The sequence below is a fragment of the Leopardus geoffroyi genome, chromosome E2 (genome assembly GCF_018350155.1).
Source record: "Leopardus geoffroyi isolate Oge1 chromosome E2, O.geoffroyi_Oge1_pat1.0, whole genome shotgun sequence".
NCBI classification, from domain to species: Eukaryota; Metazoa; Chordata; class Mammalia; order Carnivora; family Felidae; genus Leopardus; species Leopardus geoffroyi.
The window spans coordinates 6,799,562-6,823,387 of record NC_059335.1 but is presented as its reverse complement, the minus strand read 5'-3'; the positions used below and the strand labels follow the sequence as shown (position 1 = coordinate 6,823,387).

The 23,826-nt window shown below is 43.3% G+C and overlaps 1 protein-coding gene across 2 annotated transcripts in view; it reads left to right on the top strand.

Annotated features, from left to right (window-relative positions):
- The window catches only part of FPR2 (formyl peptide receptor 2), a 32,477-nt gene extending 16,918 nt beyond the window's left edge, over window positions 1–15,559 (top strand). For both annotated transcript variants that reach the window (XM_045440495.1, XM_045440496.1), the window contains 2 exons: window positions 7,448–7,737; window positions 13,409–15,559. In XM_045440495.1, coding sequence (XP_045296451.1) covers window positions 13,420–14,475 — 1,056 coding nt within the window. In that variant the 5' untranslated portion in view covers window positions 7,448–7,737; window positions 13,409–13,419 and the 3' untranslated portion in view covers window positions 14,476–15,559. The remainder of the gene's footprint in view (window positions 1–7,447; window positions 7,738–13,408) is intronic.
- The last annotated feature ends 8,267 nt before the right edge of the window (window positions 15,560–23,826 follow it).

Sequence of the window (23,826 nt, the reverse complement as noted above, 5' to 3'; positions counted from 1 at the left end):
TCAAACCCACGAACCATTAGATCATGACCTGAGCTGAAGTCGGACGCTTAACCAACTGAGCCACCCAGGCGCCCCTCGCATCTTTATCCAGTCATCCACTGATGGACGTTTAGGCTCTTTCTATACTTTGGCTATTGCTGATAGCGCTGCTATAAACATTGGGGTGCACATGCCCCTTCAAAACAGCACACCTGTGTCCCTTGGATAAATACCCAGTAGCGCAATGGCTGGGTGGTAGGATGGTTCTATTTTTAATTTTTTGAGGAACCTCCATACTTTTTCCAGAGTGGCTGCACCAGCTTGCATTCCCACCAGCAGTGCAAAAGAGATCCTCTTTCTCTGCATCCTTGCCAACATCTGTTGTTGCCTGAATTGTTAATGTTAGCCATTCTTACTGGTGTGAGGTGGTATCTCAGTGTGGTTTTAATTTGTATTTTCCAGATGATGAGTGATGTTGAGCATTTTTTCACGTGTCTGTTCACCATCTGGATGATGTCTTTGGAGAAGTGTCTATTCAGAGAACATTTACTTTTAATTCTTCCATTTTATCATCCCCAATATGGTGGCTTTCTTCCTGGCAACTGCCACCTAATGGCTGCAAGACAGCTGCCACAGCTCCTAACTTCACACCACAGCACTTCAAGTCAGGAGGATGAGGATGAAACGGGAATCACTGAAGATTTTTAAAAGAAGTAGGGTATGTTGAGATGTGTATTTTATAAAAATTTCTCTGGAGGCACACATAGAAGACACAGTTTAGAATGTTCCCAGGGGAGGAAGGGTAACAAGTGTGGATGTGACCAAGAGTCAAAAGGAAGTCACAGTCTTGCTGGGAATTAAAGTGAAAAGAATGGCAGAGGGCACTACTATTCATCGAGGAGAAGGGCCCAGATGCTGAGAGAAAACAAGAGACATGGGACCCCATGGAGTGTAACTCTCAAACTTCCAGGTCTTTGGGAGTCTGACTTCCCCAAACGAGACTTCTTGGATGCCCCTGCCTGTTTCCCATAAGCCATGAAGTATATGCAGGTTTTATTCTTTGCTACCAAGTGGCCCATGATTGACACACCGGGACTTGCAGAACTGACAGAGGCAAAGTGACTAAGGTGAAAAAAAGGGCAAGTCCCAAGTGGACTCTGATTCCTGAGTGTCCACATTGTCTACTGTGTGTAAGGCCAAAGGGGAAATGATTTTGGGGTTGGCCCTGGTGGGGCAAATTCCTGCTTTTATTGCAAAATCCCTGACCCCTGTGGTAGCTGATATCCTAAGTGGCCTCTGTGAACCTCAAAGTCTTTCAGTAAACTGCAGTGCCTGAGATGGTGAAGCCAGATTTCCTGGGCTGGAAACCCAAATGTACCCTTAACTCCTTCCGCAATCAATCAGGCCATCTAACCCAGGGGTTGGCTAACATTTTCTCTAAAGGGCCAGAATAGGAAATCTTTCATGTTTTGCAGGCCGTAGTGTCTCTATCACAACTATGCAACCCTGCCGTTATAGCATGAGTATAGCCATCGGCTGTATGTAGACGATGAGCACGGCTGTGTGCCAAGAAAACTTTATTTAAGATGCTGAAAATGGAATTTCATGTCATTTCATTGAACACAGATTATTATCCTTTTGGTTTTATTCAGTAATTAAAAAATATAAAAACCAGGGGCATCTGGGTGGCTGTCGGTTAAGTGTCAAACTCTCGATTTCGGCTGAGGTCGTGAAATTGTGGTTGTGAGATCGAGCCCCGCATCCGGCTCCGTGCTGAGTGTGGAGCCTGCTTGGGATTCTCTCTCTCTCCCTTTCTCTCTCTGCCTCTCCCTCACTTGCTCTCTCTCCGTGTCAAAATACATAAACTTAAAAAAAAAAAAAAAGACCTGAGCTGAGATCAAGAGTCAGACACTTAACCAATTGAGTCACCCAGGTGCCCCAGAAGAAAAATCATGTGAAGACACAGTGAGAAGACATCCGTGTACAAGCCAAAGAGGGAGCCCTCAGAAAAAAACAGTCCTGCTGACACCTTGATCTTGGACTTTCAGCCTTCAGAACCATGAGGAAATAGGTTTCTGTTGTCTAAGGTGCCCAGTCTGTGGTGGTTTTGTTGAGGCATCCCTAGGAAACTAAATATTCTCTGTTTCTCTTCATGGAATTCTATCAGTGATGGCCCCCAAACCCACCAAATTACCCTGGTATGGTTATTTTATTTTATTTTATTTTATTTTTAATGTTTATGTATTTTTGAGACAGAGAGAGACAGAGCATGAGCAGGGGAGGGGCAGAGAGAGAGGGAGACACAGAATCTGAAACAAGCTCCAGGCTCTGAGCTGTCAGCACAGAGCCCGACGCAGGGCTTGAACTCACGAACTGTGAGATCATGACCTGAGCCGAAGTCAGACGCTTAACCGACTGAGCCACCCAGGTGCCCCCTGGTATGGTTATTTTAAAGAAAATAGCTGCAAAATCCTTTGACACTTCTCCCCATGAGAGGTAGGGTCTGTGCCCTCTCCTCTTGAATCTGGGTGGGATCAGGACTACTTTGACCAATGGAATGTAGTAGAAATGACACTACGTGACTTCCGAGGCTAGGTCAGAAAAGGCCATGAGGCTTCTACTGGTTCTTTGTTTTCTTTTTTCTTTTAACATTTATTTATTTTTGAGAGAGAGAGAGAGCGCATGAGCGGGGGAGAGGCAGAGAGGGAGACACAGAATCTGAAACAAGTTCCAGGCTCTGAGCTGGCAGCACACAGCCCTGCTCGAACTCGGGAATGGCGAGATCATGATCTAAGCCAAAGTCAGATGCTTACCCGACTGAGCCATCCAGGCACCCCTCTACTGGTTCTCTTGGGACTCTCGTTCTGGAGGAAGGCAGTCATTATGGAAGAAATCTGATTATCCTGGGGCGCCATGCTGGAAAGGCCTTGTGTAGGTTCTTGGCATTCGGGTCATCCCAACCCAGGTACCAGACACGTAGATGAAGGAAGCTCCAGATGACTCCAGTCTCCAACCTTCAAGTCACTTCCAAACTTTCAAGTCTTAGGGGGGCAGAAAGAAACATCTCCTCTGTGCCTTGTTCTAATTCCTAACCCATATAATCCATGAGAATAATAAAATGGTTGTTTGACATCGCTATGTTTTTTTTTTTTTATTTTTTTTTTTCAACGTTTATTTATTTTTGGGACAGAGAGAGACAGAGCACGAACGGGGGAGGGGCAGAGAGAGAGGGAGACACAGAATCGGAAACAGGCTCCAGGCTCTGAGCCATCAGCCCAGAGCCTGATGCGGGGCTCGAACTCACGGACCGCGAGATCGTGACCTGGCTGAAGTCGGACGCTTAACCGACTGCGCCACCCAGGCGCCCCTGTTTTTTTTAATATGATATAATATAATCAATAATATAATTTATTGTCAAATTGGTTTTCAAACATCGCTATGTTTTAAGGTGGCTTATTATGTAGCAATAGTAACAGGAACTCAAAAACCGAGGGATTCATTAAGAGCCCTTCTTCCTTCTCATTCCCCATGGCTGCCCAGTCTCCAGAGCCCATCTCCTGAGCCTGAACAATCTTTCCTCAGACCACACTTCCTCTCTATGACACTGTTCCTGCCCTGGGCAGCACTTCAACAACTTTCCTTTAATCTTTTGCAAGACCCTCCACTCTACGGTCTCTGGCTTCAATTGGGAGCATTCTCAAGTCTACTCCTTTGCAGAACTCTAGGGCTTTTTTTTTTTTTTTTTTTTCCCCTGAAGCATGCATCTGACAAGTCCCTTTCTTGTTTAAATGGCTTTTCATTTTGCCTATTTTTTAAAAATTGAAGTATAGTTGACAATGTTACATTACTTCTAGGTGTACAACATAGTGATTCAACAACTCTACACATTATGCTATGCTCACCACAAATGTAATTCCCATCTGTCACCATACAACATGATCACAATACCATTGACTATATTCCCTATGCTGTACCTTTCATCCCCATGACTTATTCTATGCATAACTGTAAACCTGTATCTCCCATTCCCCTTCACCCATTTTGCCAATTCCCACTCGCCACCCGCCTCTGGCAACCAACGGTTCATTCTCTGTGTTTATGGTTTTGTTTCTGCATGTGTGCTCACTTGTCTTATTTTTTTAGATTCTACATATAAATGAAATGATACAGTATTTATCATTTTCTGACCGATATTTCACTTAGCAGAATACCCTCTGGGTCGATCCGTGTTGTTGCAAATAGCAAGATCTCATTCTTTTTTATGGCTAATATTCCATTGTATACGTATACCACATATTTTTTATCCACTCATCTGTTGATGGACACTTTGGTTGCTTCCATATGTTGGCTATTGTATTTTGTTTTTAAAGTACACATCACACCCAGCATGGAGCCCAACGCAGGGCTTTGAACTCATGACCCTGAGACCAAGTCCTGAGCTGAGATCAAGAGTCAGACACTTAGCCAACTAAGCCACCTGGGCACCCCACTGGCTATTGTAAATAATGCTGCAAATAAACATAAGGGTGCTTTTATTTTTTTAATTCAAAAAGAATTAAATCGTAATGAAACACTAATTTAGTGTTTTTGCTTTCTCTGGATAAATACCCGGTAGTCGAACTTCTACTTTTGTTTCTATTTTTAATTTTTTGAGGAACCTTTATACTGTTTCCAACAGTGGCTGCGCCAGTTTACATTCCAACCAACATGAGGGTTCCTTTTTCTCCACATCCTCACCATACTTGTTATTTCTGTCTTTTTGATTCTAGCCATTTTAATAGGTGTGAGGTGGTATCTCATTGCGGTTTTGATTTCCATCTTCCTGATGATTAGAGATGCTGAACATCTGTTCATGTGTCTGTTGGCCATCTGGATGGCTTCTTTGGAGAAACGTTTATTCAGGTCCTCTGCCCGCTTTCAAATCAGATTATTTGTTTTTGTTTTTGTTTTCTCGGTGTTGAGTTGTATAAGTTCTTTATAGATCTTGAATATTAACCCCTTATTGGATATATCATTTGCAAGTATCTTCTCGCATTCATTAGGTTGTCTTTTTGTTTGGTTAACGGGTTTCTTTGCTGTGCAGAAGCTTTCTATTTTGGTATGGTCCCAATGGCTTTTCATTTCCTTAAGAAGAAAGTCCAAGTCCTTCTTGTAGCAGTGGAGAGCCTCTAAGAGATGGCCCTTGCTATCACTTACTGCTCTCTGCCTCACTACCTACGCTCCAATAACCAACTTAACCTATTTCTTGGCCTCTTTCCTGTGCATTTTCACTCCCCTCTGCCTGGAATGCAATTTTCTTTCTCTTCTTTACCTGAGCCTCTAAGACCCAGCCTAGATGTTCCCTCTAGGCAACAACTCTATACTACTAGGTCTTGTCAGTCTGAGTTTAGCTGTTTCTTTTGGAGGATCGCATAAAAACCCAGGCATCTCTCTATCACTATGTATACTCTCACTCTACTGTGACCAAATCAGACAGAGCAGGGACTGGACTTAAGTCCCCTCAATCCTGATTAAGCAACCCAGTGTCCCTTGATAGGTGAAGCCCTAGGCCCCTTAAGTAGCATATTTTGCAGGAATGTGGGAGCAGGATGCTTACCAAAGGAGGGTCTCGACTGGCAAAGACAAATCGAAACCAGCCTGCGCCAAGAGTGGACCCCAGCACTGACCTTTCACTGACTTCTTCCCTGATTATAATACTAAAAACACTCCCAGGAGTGGAGATTTAACATACTAATGAGACATGCAATGCACGATGAAGCATGTTCTGTTCACTATACCTGTGCACCCAATTTCCTGTATCTCTCCCCAACTACATGACTTAGAGTCACTCCTGCCCCATCTCAGTCTATTTTAAAGAACGTTCTCTGGCCTTTGCCAGAGAGCCAGCACAAAGGACCCTTGTGCTTGAGCATAAGCTCCAATGAAAGCCTGAAACTCCTCTAGTCAATGCCTCTAGTAAATTTCTATTGCTCGGAGAACCCAAAGGACCTAAGTCAGTGACACAAGCCCTTCACTGTCTCATCTCTTCATCCAGTCGGTCAGAGCCCATGTCTGATTACTTTCTACGTCCCCAGGAACCAGCAAGGGAGAACTCCTTTGGAGATCTATACCTATACAGTTATCTACCACCTTTATTCCTTGATAAGTGGATTCCATTTTATCCAGGTGGCAATTTCCTTCATCGTAAGCCAATCAGGGCAACTTCATTAAAACTTTGTGTATGTGTGTGTGTGTGTGTGTGTGTGTGTGTGTGTGTGAGGCATTGGTCTAGAAATGGGTATATTACTTGGTTCTGCCAGTGGAAAGTAAGAAGAGGTTTTGCAAAGACGGCAGAACAGATTTTCCTTCCTTATAAAATGAGAGAGGCATATTAATGAAGTCTGTTTTTCTGCCCATCCCCATTCTCCTGGCTTGGGAGGTTATGTGGCCATGATGGTGATGTCTGGAACAATGGCAGCCATTTCGTGGTCATGTTCAGGAAGCCCCTGGAAGAAAACCAATGGGATGGCGGACTGGAAGAATTATAATAAACTCAATTCTTGTTCAGACTCAGAACCTACTTCCTTCCAATTAAAAAAAATTTTTTTAATGTTTATTTTTATTTTTGAGAGAGAGAGAGAGAGATAGAGTGAGAGTCATGGAGGGGCAGAGAGAGAAGGAGACACAGAATCCAAAGCAGGCTCCAGGCTCCGAGCTGTCAGCACAGAGCCTGATGCGGTCTCGAACTCATGAACTGTGAGATCATGACCTGAGCAGAAGTCGGACGCTTAACTGACTGAGCCACCCAGGTGCCCTGAAAAATATCTTTATTTTTTATGTTAGAGGTTTCACTAGGTACCCCTTGTGATTATATCTTTAGGGTAGTGCTGATTAACTGCTTACAAGCTAGTAGGGTTCCCACAGATTCCTTGGCTGTCCAGCTGTGCCTGGGGGTTGATACAAACCCTATTGTTCTTTATTTCATCTGAAATGACAAGATGGACACAGGTTTTGGTTGTTTTTGAGTCATAACCTTTACATAATAAACTGGTAAACACAAGCAAATTGCCTTCCTGAGTTTGTTGGGCCACTCTAGCAAATTATTGAACCTAAGGGGGTCACAGGAGCCCCTGATTTAGCTGGTCAGTCAGAAGTACAGGTGGCAAGCTGAGAAGTAGCATCTGAAATGGGGGCAGGCTTGTGGGATTGAGCCCTTTACTACACATTTGGTATCATGAGTGCTACATGGGCAGGGGTGCCTGGGTGGTTCAGTCAGTTAAGTATCTGACTCTTGATCTCAGGGTCATGAGTTCAAGCCCCATTTTGGGCTCCATGCTAGGCATGGAGCCTACTTAAAAAATAAACTAAAGAAAAAACTGTTGTGTGAGTAGAGAAACAAGTTTTTGACTATCTCCTATGCTTTTTATTGCTTGCCTTGAGTTCCTCTCATCTCACTAATTGTTTCTTTCATTTTCTTGAATCCCTGAAGGAGAAAGGGAGGGCCTGGACATCCAGATTCCTTGATTCTTAACATTTAGAGGGCTGAATTCCTGTCTCCCACAGGAGGTTGGAGGTGAGGGGAATATTCAGACTTCTAAGAAGGGGATGCTGACAACACATCCAGGCTGCTTTCTGGAAACTGCAAGAAGCCTGGGTTTCTGTCACCTGATAGGTCCCAGCTCCACTGACCCTCCCCCTCGTCCAATAAAGCATCTGCCCGAGTTGAGTCACTCTGCAGGAAGCCAGGAACTAGAGACAGAAAAAGGATCTCAGCTGGTGGTAAGTTGGGGGCTTGACAATTTCAAAACTTATTATTTGAACCTCTACCGTGTGGCAGATACCTCCTAAGCCCTTAGGCCGGGCTGTCCAATACAGAATCCACTTGCCACATACGGTTGTTGAGCTCTTGCTAGGCCAAACCGCGATGTGCTGGGAAGTGTGAAACCAACGTTATATTCAAAGACTTAGCATGAAAAAACAATGTAAAATATCTGATTGGTAACTTTTTTTTTTTTTTTAATATTTATTTTTGAGAGAGAGAAAGCACAGGCAGAGGAGGGGCAAGGAGAGACTGGGACAGAGGATCCAAAGCGGGCTCTGTGCTGACAGCACAGTGGGGCTGGAACCCACTCACTGTGAGATTATGACGCTCAACCAACTGAGCCACCCAGGAGCCCCCTGACTCATGACTCTTATATTGGTTACATTTTCAAATAATATTCTTTTGATACGTTGGCTTACATAGAATATTTTATCAAAGTTAATATGTTATTATAATCAATTTATTTTACTTTGTTTTTATAAATTTTTTTTTTTAACGTTTATTTATTTTTGAGACAGAGAGAGGCAGAGCATGAACGGGGGAGGGTCAGAGAGAGAGGGAGACACAGAATCGGAAGCAGGCTCCAGGCTCTGGGCCATCATCATCAGCCCAGAGCCCGACGCGGGGCTCGAACTCACGGACCGTGAGATCGTGACCTGAGCTGAAGTCGGACGCTTAACCGACTGAGCCACCCAGGCGCCCCAATTTATTTTACTTTGTAAAGAGAATGGTAACCCTCACATATGGCTCATATTTATGGCTTACATTTATGTCTCCATTGGAGAGCGTTACTCTAGAAGTATAACATTGAAAGAATTTGGTAGTCTTCTAGCATACATGCTAATGTGGAGGATATTTAGAGTAGAAAAAAAAGCAAATGGGTACACAGGAAACATATCTGGTATAGCTGCTCTGCATTATGGGCCAGGTGGGGCCTCTGAAGATGTTAGTATCTAAGCTTGGACTGAATATTCAGTAAGAGCCAAATGTGGGAAGCCTGAAAGAGCATCGTAGGCAGAAGGAACAGAGGATCCAGAAGCCCTGAGATGGCAGTGAGCTCAGCATGTTGGAGGAATTGAAGGAATTCAGTTTGGATGGAGCCCATTATGTAAGATCACAGTGAATGTATGAAGTACGATCCAGTGTGATGTTGTGATACATAATAAGAAATATATGTCGGGTCTTCACCCTGTTTCTGGCACCAAGCTCCTAAAACCCTGGGAATTTCCTAAGTGATGAGAGCAATAGAGGTGTCTTTTGTTATGTTAATGAGTGATTTGGGGGAGGCACCTAAGGCTGGGGGCTGGCTGCCAGAACTTTCCGGTTCAGCCCCCTGACCTCCAGGGAGAGAAGAAGTGGTAGAAACTGAGTTCAATCCCCAGTTCAATCCCCAATCCTCATTAACCCCAATGAGTTCATCAGTCATGCCTATGTAATGAACACCCCATAAAACCCCAAAAGGACGCAGGGTTCAGAGAGCTTCTGGGTTGGTGAAAACATATGGAGATGCCTGGAAAGCGGCACACCTGGACGGCCCATAGAAGCCTCGCGCCTTTGCCTCATACCTGGCCCTGTGCATCTCTTCCAACTGGCTGTTCCTAAGTTACAACCTTTTCTAATCAACTGGTGATCTAGTACGTAAAATATTTCTCTGGGTTCTGGAAATCATTAAGTTTTGTGAGGAAGAGGTTATGGGAACCTCTGATTCACAGCCAGTCAGTCAGTCGCACAGGTACCCTGGGCTTGCAGCTGGTGTCTGATTTGGCCCAGGGGCAGGAGGGGCATCTTTTAGGACTGAACCTTTAACCGGTGTGATCTGACGGTGTCAGAACTGAGCTGAATTCTTGGCAATTGTTTGTTGGTGTGGGGACTCCCCCACACTTTGGAAATTGGGTCACAAAAGAAGGATAGACAGGGCAGATCCAACAGTGCTTGGTAAGCTTGAGTTAGGAGTTTGGAAACCACTGGAGGGTGTTGAACAGAATAATGTCATGATCTGTGTTTTTAAAAGGTCATATGGCCACTGCCTGGAGAATGGATGTTTTGGGGTGAGTGGGGGGAGGCATTCGGAACAAGAACAAGCTATTTGCAAGGTCAGTGGAAACACGCAGACCAGAAGAGGGGGCATGGGCAAGGGCAGTGGAGATGGAAGTGATTCTGGGTGTGGATTCAGTTGCTTTGCAGACAGAATCTATAAACTTGGATTGCTTTGGGTGATAAGGCAAAGACAGCAAGGATACGATTTAGATTTGGAGCTTTAACAGCTGGGTGTTTACATTCCAAATAGATACAGGATACTGTAAGAGAGGCAGGTTTGGGAGGATGGAATAGTTGAGTTTGGTTTGGGTAATGTCAGGTTTGGAGTGCCTATGGCATTCCCACAGGGAGCTGTCAAGAAGTCAGGTGGTTATATCAGGCTAGAGCTCTAAGGAGAAGCCAAGGCTGATGCCTTAGATGAGAAGTTTTCAGTATAGGTGCCCTGGGTTGGCTCAGCTGGTGGAGTGTGGGACTCTTGACCTCAGGGTTGTTGGGTGTGGAGATTACTTAAATAAACAAAACCTAAAAAGGAAGTTATCAGTGTAGTATTATAAGCCATGAGACCAGATGATACTACCTATGGAAAGACTACATAGAGAGGATGGAGGGGAGCAGGTACAAACCCTGGGCTGCCCTAACATTGAAAGTGAAATTTAGAGGGGGCTCTTGGCTGGCTCAGTCAGTGGAGTGTGTGACTCTTGATCTCAAGGCTGTGACTTTAAACCCCATGTTGGGTATAGAGATTTCTTAAAAATGAAATCTTTAAAAAACAGAACAGGATGGTTTCTTTTTATTTTTAAATATTCATTTATTTGTTTATTTACTTATTAGGTTTATTTTTGAGAAGAGTGTGGGGAAGGAGCAAAAGGAGAGGGGGACAGAGGATCTAAAGTAGGCTCTGTGCTGACAGCAGAGACCCCAACTCAGGGCTTGAATCCACAAACTGTGAGATCATGAGCTGAAGTTGGATGCTTAACCCATTGAGCCACCCAGGTGCCCCACTTATTTTTTAAAGTAAGCTTCACACCCAGCATGGAGCCCAACGTGGGGCTTGAACTCACGACCCTGAGATCAAGACCTGAGCTCAAAACCTGAGCTGAGATCAAGAGTCAGATGTTTGACCAACTGGGCCCCTTGGGTCCCCAGGATGGTTTCTTTTTATTTAAAAAAAAAATTTTTTTTGAAGTTTATTTATTTCAAGAGAGAGAGAGAGAGAGAGAGAGAGAGAGAGAGAGAGAGAGCTGGGTAGGGGCAGAGAGAGAGGGGAGAAAGAATCCCAGGCACGCTTTGCACTGTCAGCCCAGAGCCTGATGCGGGGCTTGAATTCACGACCACGAATCCATGACCTGAGCCCAGATCAAGTCTGTTGGTTAACTGACTCAGCCACCCAGGAGCCCCTGGGATGGTTTCTTTGTAAGGGGAAGAGATAAGATAACATAATCTAGTATTAAGAAAATCTTGGGTTTTTGTTCTTGGTAAAAAAAAAAAAAAAAAAAAAAAAAAAAAGGGATAATGCAGGAGGAAAGTTCTTGGGAAGGTGAGGTAGAGAGGGATCCAGAGCAAACATGGGAAGGTAGCCACTGGGATGAACGAGAACTCTACACTGACTGTAGCAGTGCAGGCAGATTGGAAGGTTTGGGGCAGGGAAGGCTAAAAAGTTCCAATGGTTACCATTTTCCCGTTAAAATATGAGGCAAAGGCACCAGATGAGCGCACAGATGAGGAGGGGAGAGGCCGGGGAAAAGCAGATGGGAGGAAGTGGAACTACAACGGTTAATTCAAAACTTGGAAATGCACATATGCTGGAGAAGTAGAGTCAGCAGACACACAAATGCTGAGCTGCCATATGAAATTCGGTCAGAAATCCAACTGTGCCCCTTAGTAATTGCGACACTGGACAAGTCACTTCCCCTGCCAGAGTCATGGCTTCCTTTTACGTTATGTGGTAATGATACTTCAGTTTTTTATTTTTTTTTAAGTTTATTTATTTATTTTGAGAGAGAGCAAGGTAGGGGCAGAGAGACAGGGAGAGAGAGCGAATCCCAAGCAGGCTCCGCGATCACAGAGCCCGATGTTGGGCTCGAGCTCACAAACAGCGAGATCATGACCTGAGCAGAAGTCAAGAGTGGGACGCTTAATTGACTGAGCCACCCAGGCGCCCCAATGATGTGGTAATCATACTTATCCAAAAGCAAGACTGTTGTAATTGGAGATCATAAAAGGTACAGTGACTGGCACATTTGAGGGGCTTACCAAATAGTAGTCGTCATAATCCACTGGGGTATCGTCTGTGGTTTGCAGGTTCTGTGTCCCACACTGCAACCAGGGTGCGGCCCTAATTTTACAACTTTGTCTCACTGGTCTTTCCTCTCCTGTCATTGCACAATTGGCTTTCCCTGTTGCAGCAACATCATCCCTTCTGAGTGCCTTGTAGGGTGCTTAGTGAGTGGGTAGAGAGAACTTGACTCTGTAGGGTGCTTAGTGAGTGGGTAGAGAGAACTTGACTCTGTTATAGCAGGTGGAAGAAGGTTGAGAGGACAATTCTGGTGGAATGTGTCTGGTTGAGCTCAAATTCTGGCACACGTCAATCCTCAAACGCCATACACAAGGGTTGTGGTGAGGGCTACAGGAACTCTTGGCATATGGAAAATGCTCGTAAGTACTAGCTGCTACTGTTGTGAGCACTGTACTTGACCTGAACTTGAGATTCCATGATGCGTGGATGGCCCAGGACTAAGCCCCAGGGCACAGCATAGAGCCTGGGGAAAACAGAAAGTTCCCATCTGTTAGACTCACTTGGTCTTGCCTGAAAGATTTCCATGTCCGCTCTCAACTAACCCTCACCTGAAAATCAGTCTCCTCCATAAAATGGCCTCTATTCTGTGGAGGAGCAAACTGAAGCTCAAAGAGATGTCACCAAGAACCCACTGGGCAGGTGTCAGATGAGAATACAGACTGACCTCCCCCCAGAGCCCAACACTCTTCATACTGTTAACAGTGGCTCTCAACTGGGAGTGATTCTCCCCCACCCACCCACCCACCCACCCAGGGGACATTTGATAACGTCTGTAGATACTTTTGCATGTCACAACTGGGGGTGCGGCTGCTAGATGGGGGCCAGGGATGTTGCTAAAACATTGTACAATGTATAGGAAAGTCTTCCACAGCTAAGCATTATCCAGTTCCAAATGTTCAATGGTGCCAAGGCTGAGAAACTGCATGACATTAAGCAATGTGCCTCCTCTGCTGACTCTGAGTCTAGCGCTTCCCTCACTAAGCTGTAACTGGCTCCTAATCAATTTCTCTTATCTATTCACCCTCGGTGTAGTTTTCTGCTAGTAAACAGGAGCCTTATAATCCTCTTGGCTAAGCAATCAGCCTGATAGGTGGAATGCATATGAATTATTATGGGAATATGGAGAACTATCCTTTCCCAAAGTAATAGCCAAAAGAGTGTCAATTTTATAGTATAACCGGCCAAGTTTCAGTAGAGTGGGGGTCCTAGTTGGAGTGGTAGTTGATGTTGTCCATGAATAGGGAGACTGTAAGATGGACCATGGATTGGAAATGGCCATTGTTGAAATGTTTCAGGTGTGTGCAAGATGGAAACCAACCTCTCCATCACTCCGAATGAATATGAAGAGATACTCCACGAGTCTGCTGGCTACACTGTTCTGTGGATCCTATCACTGGTGGTGCTTGGGATCACCTTTGTCCTTGGCATCCTGGGCAATGGGCTTGTGATCTGGGTGGCTGGATTCCGGATGGCACGCAGTGTCACCACCATCTGTTACCTGAACTTGGCCTTGGCCGACTTCTCTTTCACTGCCACTCTGCCATTTCTCATTGTCTCAATGGCCATGAAAGAACGGTGGCCTTTTGGCTGGTTCCTGTGTAAGGTAATTCACATTGTGGTGGACATCAACCTGTTTGGAAGTGTCTTCCTCATTGCTTTCATTGCCCTGGACCGCTGTATTTGTGTCTTGCATCCAGTCTGGGCCCAGAACCACCGCACTGTAAGTCTGGCTACAAAACTCATCATTGGACCCTGGATTTTTGCCCTAGTCCTTACCTTGCCAGTTTTCATCTTCTTCACTACAGTAAATGATGGAAGAGGGAATATATACTGTACTTTCAACTTTGCACGCTGGGGCAACAGTATTGAACAGAGGTTGAAGGTGGCTATCACCATGTTGACAATCAGAGGGATCATCCGGTTTATCATTGGCTTCAGTATGCCAATGTCCATTGTTGCTATCTGCTATGGGCTCATTGCTGCCAAGATATGTAAAAAAGGCATGATTAAATCCAGCCGTCCCTTAAGGGTCCTTACTGCTGTTGTGGCTTCCTTCTTTCTCTGTTGGTTCCCCTTTCAAATGGTTGCCCTTTTAAGCACAGTCTGGCTCAAACAGATACTGTTTGAGGGCAAGTACAAAATCCTTGATGTCCTGACTAATCCAACAAGCTCCCTGGCCTTCTTCAACAGCTGCCTCAATCCAATCCTTTACGTCTTCATGGGCCAAGACTTCCGAGAGAGACTGATCCACTCCCTGCCTGCCAGTCTGGAGAGGGCCCTTACTGAGGACTTATCCCAGACCAGTGACACAACAAACAAATCCACTTTGCCTCATGAAGAAGCAGAGTTACAGGCAATGTGAGGGCAGCTGGGGGACATTTTTGAGCTCTGTATGCTCCTACCCTTCTCCCATTTCCAGCTCCATCTTACCTTGGGTCATACTGAGACACGCATCACGAAAGGAAAAAGTAACATAAGATGTCATTTTTGGATTTTGGGCCTCAGCTTCTTCCCCTGGGATAAGTGGAGACTGTAAAGGGGTACAAGGGAGGAGAAGAGAAAGTGATGGGGAACTGGTAACGCTTAGATAAGAGGGTATGGTAAGGGGAAAACTTTAGTTATTTTACCATTAAGATGTTTGCTGTAGGTTTTATTTTAAGCTATTTTTAATAAGATTACAGGAATTTCTTTGTATTAATAGTTTACTAAGTGTTTTCTTCCTTTAAAAATCATGAGTGGCTATAGAAGTGTATCAAATGAATTTTATGCATATATGAAGATATTATTTTTATCCTTTATTTACGCCATCATACATTACCTTGATTGATTTTTGCATGCGTTCCTAGAATAAACCAGGATTGGTCATGATGTATTTTGTCTAATTATAATTTACGTCACTAGATTTGTTTATAACTTATGCATTTATGTTTATGTAAAGATGGGTCTGTTATTTTCCTTTCCACTAATATCCTGGTCAGCTTTTGCACCAAACTTCTAATGGCCTCCTACACAGACTTGGGAAGTGATTTCTCTGACTATATTCTTTCATAAATGTTCAGAAATTCACCAGCGAAGACAGTTGGCCCTGGGTTTTCTTTCTGGGAAGGCTTTTAGTAACGAGTTCAATTTCTTTCATAGTTATGGGACTATTCAGATTTTCTATTTCCTCTTCCATCAATTTTGACAAACTGTGACTTTTAATGAATTTAGCCATTTCATCCAAACTGTCAAATCTATTGGCATGAAATGGTATAATAACTGTGTGTAGTACTTGGTATGCTTTCCTTTACATAATGAGAATGTAAGCTATCTGAAGGCAGGGACTTTGGTCCATATTGTTCACCAATGGATCCCCATACCATATGTGTAAAATAGTGCCTAACATGTGATAGACAGACACTCAATAAATATTGAATTGATGAATAAACAATGGTATCATCCAAATATCAAGTGAGAGCCTTTATTTTATTAAAAAATTTTTTAATGTTTTATTTATTTTTGAGAGACAGAGACAGAGCATGATTAGGGGAGGGGCAGAGAGAGGGAGACACAGAATCTGAAGCAGGCTCCAGGCTCTGAGCTGTCAGCACAGAGCCCAGCATGGGGCTTGAACTTGCGAACCATGAGATCATGACCTGAGCTGAAGTTGGACGCTTAACCGACTGAGCCACCCAGGCGCCCCAAGTGAGAACCTTTAAAGCTAGCTAAAATGATCTCTGACCCTCATATCATTGCAGTTTACAAGATTTACAAATTCCCATGTGGCTTACATTTTTATGAATCTGGTTTTGAATTTCTACTTCAAGTAAAGCACTCTGACTGTTGCTTGGTGCTTCTGTTTTGACATAAATCAGTCTACAATAATACTCGGGTTTTTTTTTTTTTTTCTTTCTTTTTTTTTTTCTTTCCTTTTTTTTTTTTTTTTTTTTTTTGGCTTTCTGCAAATAATCACTTGCAAATAATCCATTACTGTGTAACATACTTTCCTGATGCATTGGCAAAAGAAAGAACTCAAAATAAATATTAGGTAGTCTTGTTATCAAAAGTCCTTCACCCAGGGGCTCCTGGGTGGCTCAGTCGGTTAAGCGTCCAACTTCGGCTCAGATCATGATCTCACGGTTTGTGGGTTCAAGTCCCACATCGGGCTCTGTGCTGACAGCTCAGAGCCTGAAGCCTGCTTCGGATTCTGTGTCTCCCTCTCTCTCTGCCCCTCCCCTGCTCATGCTCTGTCTCTCTCTCTGTCAAAAATAAATAAACATTAAAAAAAAAATAAAAATAAATAAAAAATCTTAAAAAAAAAAGATTCCTATACCCAGCAATCCCACATACCCTCAATTTTATATATTCATGTCAACAGCACATGTTTTCACAAATGGTCACTGTAGAATTGTTTACAACAGCCCCAAACTATAAACAACCCAAAAGTTCATTAACAGAATAAAGTGTAGTAATAGTAAATTACTCTTCAGCAATAAAATATTTAAAAACTACAACATGAATCTATCACATGGACAAAATAAAAAGACAACAGTATGTACAGCATTCCATTTATGTTTTCAAAATTTTTAGTTAATAAAGTTGAACTGTATTTTTATTTATTGATTTATTTTGAGAGAGAGGGGGTGAGCACAAGCAGAGGAGGGGCAGAGAGAGGAAGAGAGAGAATCCCAAGCAGACTCTGTACCATCAGTGCAGAGCTGGACACGGGGCTCAAATCCACAAACCATGAGCTCATGACCTGAGCCCAAATCAAGAGTCAGACACTTAAATGACTGAGCCACCCAGATGCCCCTAAACTATACAGTTTAGAGATACAGACCTATGCAGTAAAATTATGAAGGGAAGTGATGAATTGATTGCCATAATCAAGATAGTGGTTATATAATTGGAAGAAAGGAGAGAAACTGATCAGGAAAATGTATGTTGCAGCTGATGGCTTCTGGAATGCTGTGATCTCTACTGCTGGTGGTACATGGGGATTTCCTTTATGCAAATATGTTAATCTCCATGTTTATCTTCTATCTGTTTTTGCCCTTAGGTTTGTTATATTCCTTTTTTTTTTTTTTTTTTTAACAGTTCAGGGAAATTCAGATCCCTTTTCCTTCATACCAGGAAAACTTCATAGCTTCTGGATTTAGGCTGATTCAAGTAGGGCAACCCATTCATACAGACACTGCAGTTCTCTAAATTTGGATTTATTAGGACAGGGAGAGCTGAGGGGTCAAAGGGAAGCAAGCAGCAGTGAACAATCCCAGCTTTGGTGTCCTTTAAGCACTAAAGAAAACAGACTTAGAAACAGAGCTCCACCTTGTGGCTTCCAGAAAACTAAGCAAGGAAACAGGCGTCTGGCTGCCTCCTCAGCTCTACAACCTAACCTCACTGGGAGAGATCCTCTAGAAGAACCAGATTCTCTTCCAGGTGAGTTCCCCCAAAGTGAATTTCCAAGTGCATCTGAACAAGGAAATCTGTTTTGTAATCCAGGAAGTCCCCCTCATTCATTCCAGAATGTTCATTCCAGAGATAGGAGAGTGGGCATGTCTCCTGTATCTCATTCCACCCTAAGATACTAGATAAACTCGCTACTAGATAAAAAGGGACTTTGTGTGAATGTCTCATAATCTTGGGACACTGAGGATTGAGCAACTGTGTTTTTTCCTTGTGTTTCCATCTCCTGGCTCTCCCAGCTCCAAATACCATCGAGGTAACTGTTTCCCAAATAAGGATCTACAACTGATGCTGTTCCATCAGAATCACTTGGGGAGGTGTGTTTTTAAATATGGGTTAGGTCACTGCAGCACCAAGCCATCTGATCGACAGAGTCTGATACAGAATACAGGAATCTGTATTCATTCACAAAGCTCCCTGGTAGCTGTGTATACAATCAGATTCCTGTGCTGATTAGCAGTTGAATAAGTGTTCTCTTTACAAGAGAACCGACTAAGAACCAGTAACAGATCTTGGAGACACAGATATATCTTTAAAGTCCACACCCAAGAACAAATGGTCTTCTTATGGGGTGGTGAGGCAGCTCTTAGGAGATCAATGTGGGCAGTTAAGTTAGCAAAATAAAAAAAAAAAATTAATGTTTATTTGCTTTTGAGAGAGAGAGAGAGAGAGCACACAAGCGAAAGAACACATGAGCAGGGGAGGGGCAGAAAGAGGGGGAGAGAGAGAATCCCAAGCAGGCTCTGTGCTCTCAGCCCAGAGCCTGATGCAGGGCTTGAACTCACGAACCATGAGATCATGACCTGAGCCAAAGTCGGTCACCCAACCGACTGAGCCACTCAGGCACCCCAGCAAAATAAATCTTAACAGAAAGGATGCTGTACAGTATCTTGTTTGAGATCCTCTGGAGCTGCTTTGGTCTTGAAATGGCAGATGGGGGTGAGGTAATTCTATTCTAAAAGGAGAGGTTCTCAGGAACAGCTAACAAGTTACTAATCAGGAAGACATCTTCCTCACCCTTTCCAACTCCAAATTCTCAGCCTCCATAATCATGCGAGTGGATACCTTACAATAAATCACACACCCACACCCATGCAACCTATTGGTTCTGTTTCTTTGGAGAACCCTAATATATTTTTAAAAATTATTGTTAATTGTTGGGTGTAATGGTGGCTATAGTCTTTTTAAACCCTTATCTGTTACAGATACATACTAAAGTATTTACAGGGAAAATGACATGACACATGATATCTGATTAGAGATAATCCCCAGAAGAAAAAAAGGCAATCAGTGAGAGATCAGCAGAATGTTTTCAACTTTTGAAGCTTACTACTCTTGTATATGTTTCCATTTTCCACTTCAAAGTCTTTTAAAAGTCACTCTATGACCCAACAAATCCACTCCTAGATAAATGCATAAATGCCCTACCAACAAATGTGTGCCTATGAACACTAGGGCACATACATCGTAGGTAAGGGAAAAACACAGCTGAACAAGTGTGTGTCCAAGATTATAAAATACGTACATATTTCATAATAGCACCAAACTGTAAACAAATCTAATGTCCATCAACAGTAGGATAAACAATTGCAGGGGTGCCTGGGTGGCTCAGTTGGTTAAGCGTCTGACTTCGGCTCAGGTCACAATCTCACAGTTTGTGGGTTCAAGCCCTGCATTGGGCTCTGTGCTGGCAGCTCAGAGCCTGGAGCCTGCTTCAGATTCTGTATCTCCCTTTCTCTCTGCCCGTCCCCTGCTTGCACTCTGAATGTCTCTCTCTCTCTCAAAAATAAATAAGTAAACATTAAAAAAATTGCAGTATATTCCTAAAATGAATTACTATACAATAAGATAACTGAAGTAGTCTGTACAACATGGATCAATCTTAAGATCATCACGCTAAATGAAAAAGCCACAGATATCAGAATAGATCTGTTATATTCTACTCTACTACTTAGGTACACATAATTAGGTTTATTTTATTTTCTTTTTAGATTTTTAAACTATGTATTTAATAGCAAAACCTTCAGTAATGGGGATACAAACATGCCTTGGAAAATGCAAAAGCAATTAACTCAATGTAATGGTAGGGACACCTGGGTGACTCAGTTGGTGAAGTGTCCAACTTCAGCTCAGGTCATGATCTTGTGGCTCGTGAGTTCAAGCCCCGCTTTGGGGTCTGTGCTGACAGCTCAGAGGCTGGAGCCTGCTTCAGATTCTGTGTCTCCCTCTCTCCCTGCCCCTTCCCTGCTTGTGCTCTCTCTTTCTCTCTCAAAAAATAAATAAACTTTTTTTTAAGGGGGGGGGCATTAAAAAAATGAATTCATTCCTTTCCCTTTACACTAAAGAAGCCTCTTGGCTTCTGGGATCCAGGAAGTCTGAAGTAGGGCATCCTATTCATATCAGAGCTATGTCATCTAAAATTGGGCTTATTAGAAGAGAGAAATCTGGGAGATCAAAGAGACAGCAAGCAAAACAACTTGGGCCTGACCTGAGATTGATGCCACTCCTATTTTATTTGTTCAAGAGCTAATGAAAACTTGAGTTAGAACACAACCCCAATGGGGGCGCCTGGGTGGCTCAGTTGGTTAAGCATCTGACTTTGGCCTAGGTCATGATCTCATAGTTTATGAGTTCGAGCCTCACTAGAGTCCTGACAGTGCAGAGCCTGCTTGGGATTCTCTCTCCTTCTCCCTCTCTCTCCGCCACTGCCATGCTCTGTCAAAAATAAATAAAAATTTAAAAAAAGAAAAAAGAAAAAAAAAAAAGAACACAAACCCCACCCAGTGGTTACTTGGAGCTCTGGCACAATTAAGGAAGAGGAAGTTTGGCAGAATCTCATTTCTTCACCCCCATTGGGAGAGACTCCTAACTCGCCTACCTCTCTGTCAGCTTCTCCAGATTGAGTTTTCTGGGGCCCCTAAACAAACAACCTTCCAAGAAATCCAGGATATCCTCATCCATCCAAATGTGTATTCAAGAGACTGGCCCTCACCTCACCCCTCACTGTTACTAGGCTGAAGAAAACAGGTTATAACTGCTGTATACTGTTCGCCCCTGAATTCCCAGCTTCCCCCACCCTCCCCCAAATATCTTCCCCAAATACCACCTGTGGCAATTTTTCCATAAGTCCACAGTGGACTTTCCATAATGTCCACAACATTTATTTGCGACAACAAGGATGGACCTTAAAGGCACTATGCTAAGTGAAACAAATCTGAGGAAGACAAGTACTGTATGATCTCACTTAAGTGTGGAATCTAAAAACAAAACAACAAAAAAAAACCCACATCAAACTCCTAGAGAAAGAGATCAACCAACAGTGATTGTTGGTGACCAACAGTGGGAACGGGGGCAGGGGAATCAGAGGCAGGTGGTCAAAGGTACAAACTTCCAGTTACCAGATGACGAAGTACTAGGGATGGAATGGACACCATGATGATGATGGGGAACACTACCATACAGGGTACTTGAAAGTTGTTAAGAGGGTAAATCCTAAGAGTTCTCATTACAAGGAAAAACAAATTTTTTTTCTCTTTTTGCTTTCTCTTTATTGCATCTAAGAGATGATAGATGATGGACAAGTCAATTTACTGTGGTGATCATTCCACAATATATGTAAGCCAAACTACTGTGTGATACACCATAAACTTAATGGTGTTTCATGTCAATTAGATCCCAACAAAACTGCATGTTTTACTTTACTTTATTTATTAAAAATGTTTTTTAATGCTTATTTTTGAGATACAAAACAAACGCATGTGGGGGAAGGGGAGAGAGAGGGGGAAACAGAATCCAAAGTAGGCTCTGCCCTGTCAGCACAGAGCCCCACAGGGGGCTTGAACTCAGGAACCGTGAAATCATGATCTGAGCTGAAGTTAGACACTCAAATGACTGAGCCACCCAGGTGCCCCTAAAACTACATATTAAAAAAAAATTGTTTAATGTTTATATTTGAGAGAGAGAGAGAGAGAGCAAGCAGTGGAGGGTCAGAGAGAGAGAGGGAGACAAAGAATCCGAAGGAGGCTCCAGGCTCTGAGCTGTCAGCACAGAGCCCCACATGGGGCTCGAACCCACAGACTGCGAGATCATGACCTGAGCCAAAGTCGGATGCTTAACCAACGGAACCACCCAGGTGCCCCCAATTTTTTTTAATGTTTATTTATTTTTGAGACAGACAGAGAGAGACAGAGACAGAGAGACAGACAGAGCATAAGCAGGGGAGGGGCAGAGAGAGAGTGAGACATAGAATCTGAAGCAGGCTCCAAGCTCGGAGCTGTCAGCACAGAGCCCGATGTGGGGCTCGAACTCACAAATGGTGAGATCATGACCTGAGCCGAAGTCTGATGCTTCCAACTGAGCCACCCACGTGCCCCTACAACTACATATTTTAAACGGCTCCTCAGATACCAGATATTTACCCAAAGAAACCCAAAACATATTTCAACAAAAAGACTATAAGAAGGTTCACAGTAGCTTTATTATTTTTTTTAATATTTATTTTTGAGAGAGAGAGAACAGAAGCTGGGGAGGGGCAGAAAGAGAGGGAGACAGATGATCCGAAGTGGGCTCTGTACTGTAAGGACAGAGCCCAATATGGGACTCAAAGTCACCAGCCATAAGATCATGACTGAGCTGAAGTCAGGCCAACCAACTGAGCCACCCAGGTACCCCCATATTAGCTTTATTTATAATAGCCCCCAACTGGAAACAACCCAGGAGTGTATTCATAGGTGTGTGGATAAACCGTGGTATATTCATTTATGTTTTCTGCAATGTCCTTTCTCTTTTTTTTTTAAGTAATCTCTACCCCCATTGTGGGGCTTGAACTCACAACCCTGAGATCAAGAGTCGCATGCTCTACTGACTGAGCCAGACAGGCACCCCCTTATTGCTTTAAAACAATAAAACGCTTGGTTTCCAATGATTTTGTCTTGTGGAAATTTGTAGTGAAACAAAAATGAAGCCAAATTATTTTTTACTGCTCCAAATGTCCCAAATTCTCTTAAGTATGTGACTAGTATAATAAGGGTGTTGTGACATTATCGTCAGGCACTTCATGAAATTCCTATGATGATAAAAATGGAAAGACACTGTGAAATCTTACTGTTCAAATATAGTTAAGTACTGATCACAAGTACTTGGGTTAGACACTTTTTGTCAAGTAGGTAGGTATTGATGCGGGAAACAAAGGCAAATGAAAAATTAAATTTCATCACTGCCTACAGCCCATTGGCAAGTCCTTGAAACAGGCAGAGTGACCTTCCTCTAGGAGCTTAGCTTCCTGGATGATGACATACTACTCAGGGCAAAAGGCAATCTTAGCCCACCTGCCCCCCCTCCCCCCGCCCGCCCCCCCCCCCCCCCCCCCCCCCCCCCGCTGTAAGTCTACTTTAACATACACAAATTCCTCTGGAAACTTCCTTTGTCTCTATACCCAAAATATATATTAGCAATCATCCTCCAAGCATATGGCCCACTGATATACATCAGAAGGGTCTCATGACTAAAGTTTTATTAGACAGTAATAAACGACCTTTTGTAACAATAGTTCGCTCCTTCAAGGTCCTGGAAACCTTTTTTCCAAAATACCTTTCCAAAATACCTGTGCTGTCTCGAACCCCCTCCCAACTTGAAAGTATAGGGGTGCCTGGGTGGCTCAGGTCATGATCTCTTGGTTCAAGAGACAGTTCGAGCCCTGTGTCAGGCTCTGTGCTGACAGCTCAGAGTCTGGAGCATGCTTAGGATTCTGCGTCTCCCTCTCTCTGCCCCTCCTCCATTCACGCTCTGTCTCTCTGTCTCTGTCTCTCAAAAATAAATAAACATTAAAAAAAATTGTTTAAACCAAAAAGAAAATATACAAGTCACCCAGTGTAGCTCTTCCTGCCCATGGATCCTGCTTTAATAAAACCACCTTTTTGCACCAAAGACTTCTCAAGAATGCTTTCTTGGCCATCGGCTCTGAACCCCAACATTTTCTACATCAGGTATCACAGTGAAAACAAAAAAAGGTGATGTGTTGATATTTTATTCACAGATTAGTACTTTATGAAATTATAGTATTTCATACAAAGGACTATTATATACATGTAAGATAGAAAAAAAAATTAGTGAAGACTCCCATTCACCACCAGGCTTAAGAGAGAGAACACTACCAATGCTATGAAAGTTTTGTCTTTGCCCTTCTCTGACCAAATTCCCCTTTTATACCTGTAAGTAACTACTTTCCTAAATTTTGTGTCTAGCATTCCTCTAACTATTCTTTATAGCT